The sequence below is a fragment of the Podarcis vaucheri genome (assembly GCF_965113315.1).
Source record: "Podarcis vaucheri genome assembly, chromosome: 12".
NCBI classification, from domain to species: domain Eukaryota; kingdom Metazoa; phylum Chordata; class Lepidosauria; order Squamata; family Lacertidae; genus Podarcis; species Podarcis vaucheri.
The window spans coordinates 50,729,591-50,742,609 of NC_138750.1; the positions used below are offsets into that span (position 1 = coordinate 50,729,591).

The 13,019-nt window shown below is 44.0% G+C and overlaps 1 protein-coding gene across 6 annotated transcripts in view; it reads left to right on the forward strand.

The window, feature by feature from the left end:
* The window catches only part of NCAPG2 (non-SMC condensin II complex subunit G2), a 46,224-nt gene that overhangs the window by 14,048 nt on the left and 19,157 nt on the right, over positions 1-13,019 (forward strand). For all 6 annotated transcript variants that reach the window (XM_082192190.1, XM_082192195.1, XM_082192191.1 and 3 more), the window contains exons 13-21: positions 358-510; positions 3,524-3,746; positions 4,365-4,468; positions 6,936-7,109; positions 8,050-8,120; positions 8,305-8,458; positions 8,699-8,872; positions 9,818-9,931; positions 10,035-10,178. In XM_082192190.1, the coding sequence (XP_082048316.1) occupies positions 358-510; positions 3,524-3,746; positions 4,365-4,468; positions 6,936-7,109; positions 8,050-8,120; positions 8,305-8,458; positions 8,699-8,872; positions 9,818-9,931; positions 10,035-10,178 (1,311 nt within the window). The remainder of the gene's footprint in view (positions 1-357; positions 511-3,523; positions 3,747-4,364; positions 4,469-6,935; positions 7,110-8,049; positions 8,121-8,304; positions 8,459-8,698; positions 8,873-9,817; positions 9,932-10,034; positions 10,179-13,019) is intronic.

Genomic DNA, 13,019 nt, shown 5'->3' on the forward strand with positions numbered 1-13,019 from the left:
TCTCTAGAGCAGAAATGTTTGCTAACCTAATCATACCTTAAATTGGAATAAAAACATCAATAGATGTACCAAACCTTTTAAATGCTTCTATTCTGCATAAATATATTTGCTGTCTTTGTTCCAGTTCAGCAGCACATCCCTAGAAGGAATATTAATAGGACAATTTTTATATGCACAACATATACCACTTTGCATTTAAATGGCATGTTTTAATAAAACGTGTTTCCTTGCTTTTTGTCATTCTCCAGAGCCAGTTCTCTAAGCTGCATGTGGTTAGCAATTAGAATAGTTTCAGTTCTGTATTCCCTGCTTTCTTGTGATAACCTTTTATTGGTCTTTTTCTTTTCTCTCTTGCAGTGCTTGCCTATAATTTTGGACAACGTACTAACCCACCCATTATTGGAACAGCTCCTGCCAGCCCTGAAATACAATCTCCATGACAATTCAGAGAAAGTTAGAGTGGCTTTCGTTGATATGTTGCTGAAAATTAAGTCTGTCAAGGCTGCTAAGGTAGGATAAATTAGGTTTGCTAGGCTGCAGACAGGCTGCATAGAACTAGGCAATTTATTCTGAAAGATGTACATTCATCAGTACTGCAACAATCCTAAAAGAATAGGGGTGCAGGTAACCTATTAACACTTCACTCCAAACTATTTACTATTGTTGTATTTTAAACTAATCAGTGCCTTAAAAATGCTGGTTTCTTTTTTGCAGTTTTTCTGGCAATTATCTTGATTGTATGTCCAGCAGTTGTATTCTGTTATTTCCTGATTATTTTTAAACATAAGTTACAAATTATTGGCACTTTGTAGCTGCAAAAATAAACTGCCCCTAATTGGAAAAGATGTGAGAACTCAACTGGGCATTAACTGGATACCAAGAGCTGGGATGTTGCTGAATTGTTTAGGAAGAAATAGAACCAGGAGGGACAACTGTATTCCAACAGCTTTTAGGAAATAGGAAGATATTAGTTTAGAATCAAATCGGATCAGAAGATCTTTGGTCAATAATATCATCGTATGTCTGTGATCTTTTGAGTGCTTTATTCCTATGTTGTTTACAATAAAACTAATAGAAGCCTCTGGGATGGGGACTTAGAAAAGTATTTCTATTGTGTCTGCACCGGCAGCTATTTCGTTGATTTGGGGGGGGGGGTGCATTTGCTGGAATATACATATGATGATGAGGACTTGGATTTTTATAAGAGGGGAAAAGGACAATCCTTTCACATGTACTGATAAACTCACACTGATATTTGAAAAAAGGAGAGTTTATTTTTCAGGCACACGTTGCTATGCATACTTATAAGTAATGGCTAAGCAATGTGCCATTTGATTCCCTTCCCCACGTGCAAGATTCCAAAATTACAAAGTTTTCACATTTATAAGGCTGTATAATACACTGGATTGATGCAATTTATATTCTTTAATTATTATTTAAACAGTATAATATATAATAATATTTAATTTTCAGTTGATTTATTTGAATTCATTAAATTTCTTTGAACCTGCTAATCATTATAAAGTTAATGCTCAATTTATAACTCTGTATAAACTCAGTGCTGGGCTCCTTATACTGTAGTCTTCTTGCTTTTTCAGTATTGTTAGTTTTATAATCCAAATTTCCCTTATCATTCTATTTACTCAGGCCACACATTATAATACATAATGCTGCTTCTTGATAGAAGGTGGCATATTTTACATAATTCAGTAAGCAGAGTAAAGGGTCTGTCGATGTGTCAATGGAAAGCTGGTCATGTTCCTTACAAGTATGTTCAGATATTAGTACCTTTTTAAAGCACTGCTGACTTCTAGGCTAATTTGACCATTGCTACTTGCCCTTTATGTGTGGCAAGATCAGGAATAAGCCTTGAGCTCTTCCTTTCTGCTCTTACCTCTGGTCAGAGAAGTGAATGCAATTATTTGCAAGCTCTCCTGACCCTGGATATGGAACCTGTTTCTGCTTTAGCATCCATAGTCTTGCTTAGATAAATGGAGTCTCTTTGTTGGCACTTCTGCACCTGTGGGAGGAAGAACAGGCACATGGCCCATTCCTAATGGTGCTGAGATGAGGGAAGAGAGAAGAGATAAAAGGGAAGAAATATCCAAATAGCTGTTCAGCTGTGATACAGGTTTCCCATTTTCAACCTGCTGCAAAAAAGCATTTTCATACTCATGCAGGTGCATTGAGACCAGCGTGTGTACAACAACTGCATGAATAAGATCTTCTGCTCCCTGCTCTGTTTTTAACCCCAGTAGTGTGCCCGGAACTGCCACAATAACGATGTGGCATTCTGTTCCCAGAAGCCTTATCTGGATGCAGACAGAGGTAGATAACAAGGTGTGATAATAATAATAATAATAATAAATTTTATTTATATCCCGCCCTCCCCAGCCGAAGCTGGGCTCAGGGCGGCTAACAACAATCAAAATAATCCAACATTCTAAAACATTCATTATAAAATTAATTAAATCAAATTAAAATCAAATTAATGGCAACCATCAACCAAAATTTTGTGCAGATTGCCAGAGGAGGGGGTCATGCTGCACCCTGACAAAAGGCCTGGTGGAACAGCTCTGTCTTGCAGGCCCTGCGGAAGGATGTCAGGTCCTGCAGGGCCCTAGTCTCTTGTGACAGAGCGTTCCACCAGATTGGAGCCGCGGCCGAGAAAGCCCTGGCTCTAGTTGAGGCCAACCTAACCTCTCTGTGGCCTGGGATCTTTAGGGTGTTTTTATTTGCAGACCGTAAATTTCTCTGTGGGACATACCAGGAGAGGCGGTCCCATAGGTACGAGGGTCCTAGGCCGTATAGGGCTTTAAAGGTTAAAACCAGCACCTTAAACCTGATCCTGTACTCCACCGGGAGCCAGTGCAGCTGGTATAGTACTGGATGGATGTGATCTCGCAGCGAAGACCCCGTAAGGAGTCTCGCCGCGGCATTCTGCACCCGCTGGAGTTTCTGGGTCAGTCTCAAGGGCAGCCCCACGTAGAGCGAGTTACAATAATCCAGTCTGGAGGTGACCGTCGCATGGATCACAGTGGCTAGGTCAGGGCGAGAGAGATAAGGAGCCAACTGCTTAGCTTGGCGGAGATGAAAAAATGCCGCCTTTGTTATAGCTGTAATCTGCGCCTCCATAGAGAGGGAGGTATCGAAGATTACACCCAAACTCTTAACGGACGATACTACAGGACAAGGGCAAGTTGGAAGAGGGCTAGTTGATTTTAACATTGTCTTTTTATATTGTTGGAGCCTGCATAGGTTTGTGGGAACAATTTGTAACCTTTATGGTAAAGGACGGGTAAGAAATAATAATAGTATTGACTAGCAGAAATGCTGAAAGGTTGAGGCTGTGATGATCCAGGGGGGGATTTGTAAAGGAATGTTTTGAATAGAGATTTTAGAAAAAACATCATGTAAAAAAGGCAAAATGGGATTATTAGATAATGTAATCATGATAACCTTTTTCTTTTTCTTCCTCTTCCTCACCTCCACACTGCCCTGCTCCAAATTCCTCACAAATCAGTTCTGGAAAATCTGTCCTATAGAACATCTCTTAACTCGCCTTGAGATTGATTCACGGCCTGTGTCCCGGCGCATAGTAAATCTCCTGTTCAGCTCTTTCATGCCCATCGATCAACCGGAAGAAGTGTGGTGTGAGCGCTGTGTCACACTAATCCAAATGAACCCAGCAGCGGCTAGAAAGTTCTACCAGTATGCTTATGAGTACACCAGCCCAACCAACATAGGTAAAGTTCTGGAGAGCTAATGGCTTGGTTTATAATAAAGAATCTATGAGCAAAAGTATTGTGTAGTAGCTCTTACTGTAAATGCTCATAGGCCAGTAGCTGCTTCTGAAAATTCTGTGCCAAATTATAAATGCCGGGAAGGGAGAGAGAGAGAGAGACCTATATGGGGTTTTTATTCTTATTGCTACCTTTTATATGCATGCATTATGTATCTACTTGGCTTATTTATTTTTAAATGGAGATCGTACTTAACTCCCTCCTCAGTGCATAGCCATTGAGTGATACAGGGTGTTAACTTCAGCTACATTTAAATAATTTATTTTTATTTTATATTAAAATATATAGCCATGAAGATGCTCAAGGCCATTTACAAATCAATTAAAAACACTAGCAAGAAATAGAATGAATAAAATATTAAGCTCTAAGCAGCACCGTGTTTTATCATTAAACTGTTTTCATTTTTATCTTTTGTTTACATTGAAGACTTTAAATGTTTAAATTTACTCCCTTTTTTTTAATGTAAGTAATGATTCGGTTGACTGTTTGCTGCCCACTACTTTAAATTGTTCCTGTTTCACACTATCTTTCACAATTGCACGCTTTGTTCTTTAATTTTAGCTAAATTGATGCTTACCATTCAGAGCTGTTTGAACGCCTGTATCCGGCAGGGATTAAAAGCATCTGACAGCGATGATGAAGACAGTGAGAAAGAGAACATGAGTGTAAGAATGCAACGCAAAGTTTCTAAGATAAAAATGCTAGTTAGGAGAATAAGAAGTGGTCTATGTACTTGGCTCAGTATTGTCTACACTGACCAGTAGTGGCTTTCCATGGTTTCAGACGGGGTGTTCCCAGCCAGGGATTGTACTCAGGACCTCAGCCTTTCTTCTGTCTTACTCTTTGGGACAAAATATAGAGGACAACTGTTCACTGTTTCACTTACTGTCAGGGGTTCAGGAGCAGAGGCGAGGGCAAGGGAGGAAACAGAGAGCGAAGGGGAGGAGGCAGAAGAAAAGATGAGTGATGACGACGACCCGAGATCTCCGAGTTTTTCCAGTGAATCAGAAGATTCACAGGAAGGAGCGCCAGTGGCCAGAGCAAGGGGGGAGACTAGGGGGACACCCCAGGAAGAAGGGTCCAGAGGGGGCTCAGAGAGCAGCAGTTGGAAATCGGGGCCAGCATCACCAACAGAACGTAGTGGAGAGGAAGGACGCCAGGTACCGAGCTCTGGCAGCTCGCAGCTGGAGGGAGGGCATGAGTCAGGAGTGGCCACACCTCCATCGGGGAGCGAGGAAAACGGTCAGGCGGCAAGTGGAAGGTTGGGCGCGCGCGCCAAGTTCAAATACACAGGAAGGTGGAGCAGTAAGCAGCCCGGAAAGGGAGCCAGGTCCTAAAGCCCGATGCAAGGAGACAGAAGGGTCCGGGGGGTCAGCGTCAGAAGCGTCCAGAAAGGAAGAGACCACGGGGGGCAGAGGGACCCAGAGAAGAATGGTCAGGCGGAAAAGGTGGAGTAAGGCTAGGGTACTTAGCTGGTGTACAGGGGGCGGAGACTCAGACGGAGCTTCGCCGGTCTAACCCATAAGACGTAGAGCTGCACGCAGCAGCTTGAGAATGGAAACTGTAATTCAATAAAGACTTTTACTAAGTAACCGCTGGCTAGCGTGATCCTCTGTGAGCTAGGATCTTGAAGCAGCTCTGACACTTACCAAGAGTGTTCCTTGGTGCTTGATGTGAGATGTGATGTTCCCCAGTTGCAGCACAGCTGCTGAACCAAGGTTTGGCTTAGTGCAGGGGTCTGCAACCTTTAAGACAAAAAGAGCCACTTGGACCCTTTTTCTGAAGGAAAAAAACTGGGAGCCGCAAAACCGGGAAGGTGATGTCGGGACAGTGCGTGACTAATGCACGCACCGCCCCCATGCGACGTCACAGCCAGTACAGCGCCCGCCACAGTGGGGAGTTTCGGGGCGCACAATGCACCTCCTCCCCTCGCTAGTATCCGCTCCGGAGCCGCGGCAAAGGTGTAAAAGAGCCACATGCGGTTCCGGAGCCGCGGGTTGCAGACCCCTGGCTTAGTGTGTTGTCCAAACCTAGAAAACTGGTTAGTAGGACAGACCAGAAAGGAGCAAAGCAGCTGCAAGTTCCTATCTAGGAGCCAGCACACGGTCCCAGAGGCTGTGTTTGCCCTACTGTGGAACCAGGCCTGTGTGAGGTGTGTTCACTCTGTACCATATTGATTATTACTTGGACTGTCAGCACCTGAACCAGATTTAAACTATAATTTCATTCTAGCAGCTAAATTTCTGGCAGCTAACCCATAAACTGCTACAATGTTTGAATCTAGGCCAGTGGTGGCCAAACTTGGCCCCCCAGATGTTTTGGGACTACAACTCCCATCACCCCTAGCTAACAGAACCAGTGGTCAGGGATGATGGGAATTGTAGTCCCAAAACATCTGGAGGGCCGAGTTTGGCCACCACTGGTCTAGGCATTTTCTAAAGTAAAAAATAAATTCATAAGAAGTATTACTTGGGTTGGGAGCTGCCCAGAGTGGATGGGGTATAAATTTTATTATTATTATTATTATTATTATTATTATTATTATTATTATTATTATTACTACTGTGTTTTCTTTAGGCTTTCTTTTGCAGTCTCTGGAAAGGCTTGCTTTGAAATGCTGGTTTCCCTTGCTCTTCCTGCCCCCGCATTCATTTTTCAGGGTCCTCATCTTGTTTCTGTATCTCCAGCTTCTATCAATGCCTCCCAGCCCTGACGCCTATGTTCTCCTACCACTGTTGGTGGCAGTATGCGTCTGAATGTCAGTCGCTGGGGATCACAAGTTGGGAGAGAACTGTTGCTCTCAGGCCTTGCTTTTGGTATTCCCCTATGCATCTGGTTGGCCAGTGTGAGAACAGAATGGTGGACTCGATGGGCCATGGGCATGATCCAACGGGTTCTTCTTATAAACAGTTAATGTTCATTTCCCCCTTGATTCCTGGAACACTGGCCCTCTCAGATAATGGCAAACTTCTAAAATGGCTTTCTTTCTAAAATCCCTGACAACTTCTGTTGTATTAACATATACATGAGTTCAAGAAGGCCCGTTCCATTTTTTAAAAAGCCTATAAGCCTGATTTGAGATGCACTGTGCAAGAGAAATTGCATAATAATCCTCACATGTTTACATTTCAGGTGCCACATAATGTGTTGTCAGTTGATGACATACCTTCCATGGCAGGCTTACTTGAAATAATTGTAATTCTGTGGAGAAGCATTCAAAAACCACTTAATCGCAACGAAGGAGCCAAAAACCATATTGTCCGAAAATTTGCTTCTGTGCTATCTGAATATTTAAAAGTATTTAAGGTAAGTTCTCCTGTGAGGTACACTTTAAAATTCCTATAGATGTATTGGATGCAAAGGGTTCATTCTGTTTGTGGAAAGGGTACAATTACAAACAGAACAGCCCCCTTGAACTCCAACTTACAGTAACACTTATCTCCCAAGCTTTATTCTGTGGCCCCTTGTCCCTCAGTAGGTATAGGCGAAAGAATGCAAAGGTATTAAAAACAGAAAGAAGGAACTTGCTTGGGTTTTTGTGTAGAGGGAATACAGTAGGAATAAGAGAATTCTGTGAAGTACAAGACAATCAGTTCATCGTCATTGTAATAATTATTATTACTATTATGAATTACATTTGTATACCACCCTTCATCCAGGGATCCTAGGGTGGTTCATAACAGATCATTAGATTGAAGAACTGCAGTACATTCATCCAACATCCTGTAGATAAGAGAAAGGGTTGGAAATATTGCAAATGTGTTGTTATTGGTCTGCCTCTGTATTTGCTCTAACTTTAAGACATTAAATCATAACGTCGGTGTAACTTTGAATGCATGGATGCTCTTTCCATTTATATATATATAAATGTATTCATATGGAATGTTTGTCATTCATATATCTCAATGATCAGAGATTCTTTTTATTCAGCGCTGTTCAAAACTGAAAAAAAATGCACTGGGAAGTACAACAGTAAACATATGCAAGCCAAATGTACATCAGATCTAACAGCATTGCTAGATTATATTTGTAGCACAGTCTAGGCAGACCAAACTTGTGGCAGTCAAGTATACAAGGTGTACCAATATGAATCAGGCTTAATAATTCTTGACCTGACTTTGAGAATCTTAATGAATTAGGAACTTGCTGTGAAAATGGAGGGGCACCATTTGGTTCTCTTTGTAAGTGGCCTTGTTTATCAAATGTTTAGAAATTCCTTATTAGACTGTTCTTTGTTTCAACCTAGGATGATCGTTGTGTGTCACCAATAATTGTCCTTGCATCTTTCATGACTCCTGCTGCTATTCCTACATTCAGGTATTTATGTATTTAGTTATAGTTGCAAATGTAGATAGAAACTTTTCCTGTCAACTGTGTGCCATGCAGATTTGATTCTAGTAAGGATATTTTGATCCATAGGCATGTTGAAAAGTTGTGTGGGCTTTTGAGGTAACCTTATGTGCTTAAATGGCTAACGTGCCATGTTTGCATTTGTTTCTAGTTGTGGTGTGGTCTCTAAACTGAAGAATCTGGAAAATGGTGCCACTGAAAACAAATACTCTTCCCTGCTTGACTGTCTGTGTCGTTGGGGGAAAGTAGGACACATTCTTGAATTAATCTGTGACTGGATGACTGCTGAACCAGTTGGAAGAGAGGTGTGTTAAAAGTCTGGCTTTGAAACTTGGCAGAGCAAAGAGTATATTGTTAATGTAATGTTTGAAATACTGTACTATGTTAAAAAAGAAAATAATAAAAATTATACTTAAAAAAAAGTTGGGCTTTGAATGCATTGCCTTATGCACCTTTTGTAGATGGATCATTGCTTTAGTTAACATTTTAAAATGACATCTTCCTACTGTTTAAATATAAAGGAGCTCTTTTCTCTTTGTATTTAGAGTAATGGCACTTCCGAACGGCGAGTACGTATCCAGGAGACACATGAGTCAAAACCAGAATTGGCGCTTGATTATATGGAGTATTTGCTGACTCATTACATGAATCGGGAATGTCTCCTATCACTCCCCAAAGAGAACCTGGACCATCTTTTGAAAGCTCTTGAAGCTGCAAAGGTTAGATTTCACTCTTCCACAGTACTGTATGACAATCTGAATTAATGCCAGCAAGTAACACATAAGGTTTTCTGCTGTTATCTGCTTGTGGATATCTTTCTCTGCTCCATAATCATCCAGTAAACCTTTGAAGCAACTTATTCCAACAAAATGTAGCCTTTATATGTTGTCTAAGAGTTTATATTTTATTGTGGGTCAAATTGATGTAAAAATCTTCATCTCTGTTCAGAATGTATACATAGTGTTATCAGGCTATGTCAGTTCAGATTAACATTGCTTGATAATATTGGTCAAAGATTCCCAAAAGATAAATGATATATGATAATTATACTTCTGTTCTTCTATATTTGCTCCAACCTAGAACCTTTGCATTTGCAAGGAGCAGCAGGATTGTGCAGATTACTTAATACAGAAACTACCATGAGAAAGATCTTGACTACAGTGATGTGTTTGTATTTCCTCACAAGCACAAGTCTTTTTGTCTCTTATTGTGCAACCTCTGTAATAAAATGGAACAGTTTGAACAGGATGATGCAGTGCATGCTAATATATGCTTGCTGGAGCGACACTTAAACTAGGTTAAAGTGGGCAATGTGGCAATATGCCAGATGGGCGATACTCACCGTTTACTTCAGGTGTGTGGATTAACATTTTATTTGAGGGTGAGCATCCAGTGCATCATCAGAATTGGGTAGCTAGGTTGCCTAGTGTAATTTTCTCAATAGAATGAACAATTAGCCTCTTTTGTATTGGTTTATGGTTCATGTTGTCAGTTCCGGGGATCGTTCTAGCTTCACACTATTTTGCTTATGTGTGTGATGGCGAGGAATGTAAACCCCGCCTAAGATGTGAATTACCTGTACTCATAAATATCCTCCACTCCTCAAAATCTCTGTGCAGGATGTTCAGATTGTTTTCTTCCTAAGTATGATTTTTACATTTCAGGATGTTCTAGGCTCTTCTAGTAGAGGATCTGATGCAAGGCCTCCCTTTTACCCTGCAACTGCACTGAGAGCCTTCAGTCTGTATTGCAGATTAAATATACATCTTCAGTATAAGGTACTGTCATGTCAAGAGTTGCTCTGCGTTTGAGCAGCAATAGCTCTCAGAATCTGAATATATTATATCACATATTTGTGTGCTTCTGTTTTCATCTTAACAGTTTGCCTCTGAAGGGCAGGAGTACCTGTCAGCTTTGGAGAAAGCAGGAGCTTGGATAGAAAGTAGCATTCTGCCTGCTTTTGAAATAGATGAACAGGAAGGGAACATAGAGCAGCCCAATGAAACCTCTCAGCTGGTGGTTCAGGTAAAATGTATGTGCATGTTGTGGGGGTTTTCTCATGTATTTTGAATTAGTGCAGTACCTCACACTGGCTCAATTGAGACCTCACACCAGAGAAACACAGGTGCAGTCCATAATTTAGAGCTGCTTGTGCTCACCTATGATTTGTTTCCTTTTACTTTATTATATTTTCATCTCGCTCTTCCAAGATATTTATGGTTGCTTCACTTACTCTTCTTTTCCTTAGCTGTGTGCTCTTGTTTATGTGGTGCAAGAGCCTTAAGAGGTAGACTAACTGCCATGCCTATGGTTTGTCAATTTGTACAGAAACTTGTTCAAACCATGGCCTTAGACTGATTTGCTGACTGGCTTTCAGACCATGAGATGTCAGATCAGATGCCATGAAAAATCATAGCTAAGCTTCCTTAACTGTGGTTTGATGTCTAATATCGATTGCAAGATCATTTTGTCGTTCATTTTTGGTTTTTACAAGGGTGAGCTCCTCAAGAGTTGTGCTAGTAACAGCCAGTGGAACAAAGGACTGTAGATGCTAAATCCTTCAAAGCACTCTTCTGCTATTTACTTAGGAAATGTGTGATAAAACATGAGTCTGGCTTCTTAAGTGTCAGGGGTTCAGGAGCAGAGACGCAGAGAAGGGAGGAAGCAGAGAGCGAGGGGGAGGAATCCGAAGGGAAAATGAGTGATGATGACGACCCGAGATCTCCAAGCCTAAGCAGTGAGTCAGAGGACTCCCAAAAGGGAGCCCCAGTGAGCAGAGCAAGGGGGGGATCCGGGGGGACACCCCAGGAGGAAGGGAACAGAGGAGATTCAGAGAGTAGCAGCTGGAAGTCGGGACCCACGCTCATAACTGAGGGCGGCAGCAGCTGGAAGTCGGGACCCACGCTCAAGACTGAGAGCAGCAGGGAGGAAGGTAGCCAGGCATCGGGTTCCGGAGGCTGTCAGCAGGAGGGAGGGCACGAGTCAGGGGTGGTCACGCCCTCCTCAGAGAGCGAGGCAACGGTTAAGAGGAAAGTAGAGAGTTGGGCGCGCGCGCCAAGTTCAAATGCAGCGGAAGCTGGAGCAGTAAGCAGCCCGGAGAGTGAGCCAGGTCCCAAAGCCCGCCGCAAGGAGGCAGAAGGATCAGGGGGGTCAGCGTCAGAGGAGAGTAGAAAGGAGGAGGCCCAGGGGGGCAGAAGGACCCAGAGACGTAGGGAGAGGCGAAGGAGGTGGAGCAAGGCTAGGGTATTAAGCTGGTGTGCAAGAGGCGGGGACTCAGACGGGTCTTCGCCGACCTAGGGCAGAAGGTGTAGAGCTGCACGCTGCAGTTCGGAAATGAAACCTGTAACTTAATAAAGACTCTTATAAAGTGAACGCTGGCGGACTTGGTCCTATGTGAGCTGGGACTGGGTGGCAGCTCTGACAGTAAGACCCGTCTCACAAAAGCTTCGGACACCTGATATCTCGCAGCGGAGAGAGAGGCAGCTGGAGGAGGGGATCGGTGTTTGGGAGCAAGCTCACGACGGTTAGCAGAGATGACGGAAGCAGAGACAGTTGCAGCGCTGCAACAGGCAGTTACCCAATTGAACGCGGAGGTACTGGCATCCAAGAAGAGGGAGGAGGATGCGGCAGCCGCCTACAGAGATCTCCACGCCAGGTTTGAAGCATGGGTTAAACACGGGCAGCCAGGACCCAGACCGGAGGGGGTTGGGTTGGCACGGAGAGCAGGAGGGCTTGTGGCTCACTTCGATGGGAATTTACAACAGTACCCCAATTTTCGAGCAGACGTAATGTGCGCACTGCAACTGCTGGCAAAAGACTTTAGAGATGAGGAAGAGAAAGTGGGGTTCATACTATCCCATTTGCATGGGGATGCTAAAGCGTGGCTACGCAATTTGTGGAGGGATAAAGATCCGGCGCTTCAGAATGCAGATGCCTTTATCAAAGCGATGGATGCGTGTTTTTTGTCTACTATTGATGTGGATCTTGCCCGACGGGAGATTCATGGACTAAAACAAGGGAGGGCAAGCGTCCGGCAGTACCACGCCCGCTTTTTTGCGCTGGTCAGTGCCTTAGAGTGGGACCGGGATTCGCCCCCTGTCAGAGACCTGTTCTGGGAGGGTCTAAGCTCTGCGGTCAAGGATGAGATTGCAAGGGGGGAGAGGCCCCGAAGCACGCAGGAGGTGGTCCAAAGGGCGCTGACTGTGGGGGTGAGGCTGGAAGAACGTCCATGGTGCAGAGATGAAGGACGTGGAGGGCGCGAAGCAGCGAGAAGTTTCTCTTTCATTCCAAGAGAAGCAGCGCGTGCGCAATCCACACCTCCGCCTGGAGGGGGAGGGGAACCGATGGAGGTTGGAGGTGCAAGGGCTCAGTCAGCAGCCAGAGCCCAAGCACCGACAGCAGTGAAAGCGAAGCCTCCTAGAGGGAACAGGAAGTGTTACATCTGCGAGGATCCAGGCCATTTGGCGAAAGAGTGTCCCCGGAGGCTCCACAAGCACACTGCAGCCTCAGCAATGGTGACTGCAGCAACGCAGCAAGGAGGACCACAGCAGGGAAACGACGATGTCTGGCTGGAGACAGAGGCACTGGGGCCCAGCCAGACGCATCAGTGAAGCAGTCCCCAGCGATCTTGCAACCCACGGACCCCCTCCCACCCAAACCAGTAGTGCAGCTCACAGCATCTCTCCAGCTACCCGATGGCGTCACTATCGAAGTGCCGCTTTCTGTGGATTCTGGAAGCAACGCAGACTTTATAGCGCAGGATTTTGTGGAGCAGCACGCTATACAGCTACTGCCTGCCACTCTGCCCCTGCAAGTCGTCACAGTGGATGGCAGAGAGTTGCTAGGGGGGCAGGTGGTGAAGCAAAC